The 3,908-nt window shown below is 48.4% G+C and overlaps 1 protein-coding gene across 1 annotated transcript; it reads left to right on the top strand.

Annotated features, from left to right (window-relative positions):
- Nucleotides 1–1,167: 1,167 nt before the first annotated feature.
- Nucleotides 1,168–3,543, top strand: hoxb5a (homeobox B5a). The gene is made up of 2 exons (XM_083977428.1): nucleotides 1,168–2,032; nucleotides 3,288–3,543. The coding sequence occupies exons 1-2, from the start codon at nucleotides 1,261–1,263 to the stop codon at nucleotides 3,533–3,535; spliced, it is 1,020 nt and encodes a 339-aa protein (XP_083833554.1). The 5' UTR covers nucleotides 1,168–1,260; the 3' UTR covers nucleotides 3,536–3,543.
- The last annotated feature ends 365 nt before the right edge of the window (nucleotides 3,544–3,908 follow it).

Here is a 3,908-nt window from a genome sequence, read left to right on the forward strand (position 1 = left end):
AAAGAAAGAGCATAGGTCTATTAATCATAATAATATAATAACTGGTTGGGTTTTGGACGCTGTTACAGTTTGTTGTGAACATGGCTCGTGCCTGGTTAATTAAAGACGCACAAAATATGATTTTTTTTTTTTACAACAGTTATGATTCCACCATATGAAGTAACATTGTAAAACACCGACAACTGATAAAAAAAACGGAGTTAACTGCATTGATTGGAAATAGAGATGGGAATTTGGTATAAAAATGATTTCGAGTAGATTCACGAAACCCTGAACGCATCATTGCATTTTTTTTTTTTTTTACTGCAATGCTGGATTCACGAAACCCTGAACGCATCATTGCATTTTTTTTTTTTTTACTGCAATGCCATTATGGTGCCACAGTATGACACTGTAACGTGTTGCATTAATACTGAAACGAATATTATTATCATTATTATTATTATAATTCTTGTTGTTATTAGTATTATTAGTATTAATATGTCGCGGAAGGCAGCACCACTTTGGCTGTCATTATGAGAGGATTATTGACTGTTTATGTTTCCTAACTTCCAGCCAGAACACAGAAGTCAGAGACTGTGTGCACGTGTGTATGTGTGTGTGGATATAGAGGATATATATCTGCATGCAACACTTCTCTGACTTTCTGGAGGTTATACTTTCTCTTTGTCTTTTTTTTTCCACCTATGCAATAAATTATGTCTGCAGTAGGTGGCGCTCTGAGCTCACCCCGGCACCTCCGGCAGCGGAGGGAGAGAAGTTGAGCGAGAGAGAGAGAGAGGGGGGTGAGAGAGAGAGAGAGAGAGAGAGAGAGAGAGAGAGAGAGAGAGAGAGAGAGAGAGAGAGAGAGAGAGAGAGAGAGAGAGAGAGAGCGCTTCCCCGCCCATCCCTTCATCATTAGAAACCTCAGAGCATGAATTACCTCTCCAAAGTCATCGGCGAGAATTTACGACTGGTCAACAAAAGCACGTGACCGCACCTCCTCTTTCTCTCTGTTTCTCTCTCTCTCCTCCCTCACCTCACCCCCCACCTCCCCCATCACACACACACACACACACACACAGACACACACACACCACCCCACCCCCATATTTGGACGGCGCATACATAGCTAAAAACGAAGTACAGTGCAACGCCATAATTCACTAATACATCATAAATCGTTGAAAGTACCCGCGTTATAACGACCAAGAGAAATCTAACAAATCAAGCGCCCCTTAGTACTTAACTGTAAGACTGCAACTCTCTAAAACAACCTAAATGAGCTCTTACTTTGTAAACTCGTTCTCGGGGCGCTATCCAAATGGCCCCGACTATCAGCTGCTAAATTATGGAGCCAGCAGCGGCGCAATGAACGGCGGGGCGTACAGGGACTCGTCCTCCGCCACCATGCACCATGCTACGGGCTCGTATGGCTACGGCTACAATGGCATGGACCTGACCGTCACCACCAACCGGGGAGGGGGGAGCAGCGGCGCCGCCAACACTGGAGGGCACTTCGGGGGCGGCTCACTCGTCGGGGACTCCCGGGGCTTCGGCTCCACGGCCCCGGAGAGGAGCTTCAGACAGCCGGCCAGCTGCTCCCTCGCCTCGGCGGCAGACTCCCTCCTGTCACCCGGCGGAGGAGGAGGAGGAGGAGGAGACACCAAGCTGGGCGCCCGGAGCTCGTCTCCCCGCTCGGAGCTACCAGGAAGCGGTAATCTCAGCTCTCCAAACCTCTCCTCCAACTCCTCCGGCGGCACGACGCAGCGCTTCACTGAGCTGGAGGACGAGTCGCCAGATACCGACGAGTTGTTGCAGCACCACAAACAGGACGGAGGAGGAGGCGGTGGAGGCGGCGGAGGCAACAACCCGTCCTCCAGGACCGGACCCTCCAGGACCGGACACCCGCAGCAGCAGCAGCAGCAGCAGCACGCAGACCTGAACCCGGAGAGCGGCGCGGCGGGAGGAGCAGCCGCCGGCAGCGCGGCAGGCAGCGACGGCCAGGCTCCACAGATATTCCCCTGGATGAGAAAGCTGCACATTAGCCATGGTACAAAGCTGCTCTCCTGTTTACAACATGTCAGCCGAGGCTCACACATGGTTCCAGGGTTAGGTGTTATAGAGCCAGAATGCTGGAGGAATAGACTGCAGTGTATATAGCCTGAATGTTTTGGACACATGGGGGCCGGTGACAGTTTTAGTTGAGGTGGAAGCTACACGGGGGAGCCACGGTGCTCTCAGCCTCTTTGTGCACCCTGTAAAGATTCTGCAGACTTCGGCTGTTTCTGCTTTGATATGATTTGAGTAAAGTGTCTGCCTGAGAATAGCTGATAGACACACAATTAGTCACGGTTCTTCGTTTTGTCTGCACCCCACAGCTTTTTTTTTTCTTCTCCCCTCTCCTTTGCCTCAATTTCATATTTTCATGACTGTTAAAAGTCCAGTGAGCGTTGAGGGGTCTCAGCCAGCCTCTACTGTAGAAACCCCCCCAAATATATTTTTATTTAGCGCCTTGTGTTTATATAGAATTACAAGGGTTATGTGGTGATTTATTTGGAATTAATTTTAATTGAATTTGTAAAATGAGACAGTAAGTACAGAGGACAGCTGGCCAGCCTCTGGTTAACCATCTGAAGTTTGGTATCAGCGTGTTTTCTCAGGGCATCGGGGGGCAATTCGTTCTACATTTCCCTCAGTGACGCCATGGTTGCCTCCTCTGCCTTTTCTCCCTCTTTTTTTATTTTAAGAAAATTCCACAAAAGCGTCATAAATCTGTCAAGGGGGAGGAGGAGGGGAGAGGAGCGAGCCGGGCAGCAAAAGCCCAACATGGCTGAGGAGAACACAGGCAGAGCCGGGTGGTGGTGGTGGAGGTGGAGGAGGGGGGGTATAGAGAAAAAAGAAAGAGAGGCCAGGAAGGCTTTGGAGGCTGTTGCTGCTTTGACAAGTGAAGCGGTTTTTACGTGTGGGAACTTTATTAGTGAGGTGAGGCAGAGGACGGGGCAATAAAAGCCTGAAGGGAGCGAGACAGAGGGGGAAAGTGGGAATGTGGAGGGGTAACTTCAACAAAAAAAGAGAAGAAAACAGTAGTGTGACAATGAAAGACTGCTGCTGATTCAGATTTAACTATGGGTGAAATCTGCCCTCTATTGTAGAGGAGCTCAATGTTCCAGTTGTATTTCAGTTGGTGTTGCGTTCAAGTGTTTGTGCTCGTTTTTCCCCAAACCTATTCAACCCGTTCATGTCACGTTTTGACTCCATACCCCCCTTCCTCTTCCTCCTCCTCCTCCTCCTCCTCCTCCATTCAGATATGACGGGCCCCGACGGGAAGCGGGCGCGGACGGCGTACACCCGCTACCAGACGCTCGAGCTGGAGAAGGAGTTCCACTTCAACCGGTACCTCACGCGGCGGCGGCGGATCGAGATCGCGCACGCGCTCTGTCTGACCGAGCGGCAGATCAAGATCTGGTTCCAGAACCGGAGGATGAAGTGGAAGAAGGACAACAAACTCAAAAACATGGGCCTGACCAGCGCCGGCAGCGCCTTCCAGCCGTAAAAAAGATGATTAACCCTTAAATCATAATAATAATAATTAAAAGAAAGAAAGAAAAAAATATAGATCCATCTCTTTGAAAGACGTGCACAGACAGACTTCCCGGGAGGGGAAAATGAGAAGCAAGACAGGAGGAAAAAATGAAAATGAAGAAAAAACACAAAACAACAGAAGTCAGTAGAGAGTGGAATAAAAGAAGAAGACCAGATGAAGAAATATGTCTCTCACAGATTCCAGATCTTACATTAAAAAAAAACAAAAAAAAAACACTTCACATCATCTACCGAGTTCTGTTCAACAGCGCAGCACTTTTTATTTGTTCGACTTGTTGGTCTTTGGTGTTTTAGGGCAATGTAAAAAAAAAAAAAAAGACAAA

Source organism: Trachurus trachurus (assembly GCF_905171665.1).
Source record: "Trachurus trachurus genome assembly, chromosome: 8".
Taxonomy (NCBI): Eukaryota; Metazoa; Chordata; class Actinopteri; order Carangiformes; family Carangidae; genus Trachurus; species Trachurus trachurus.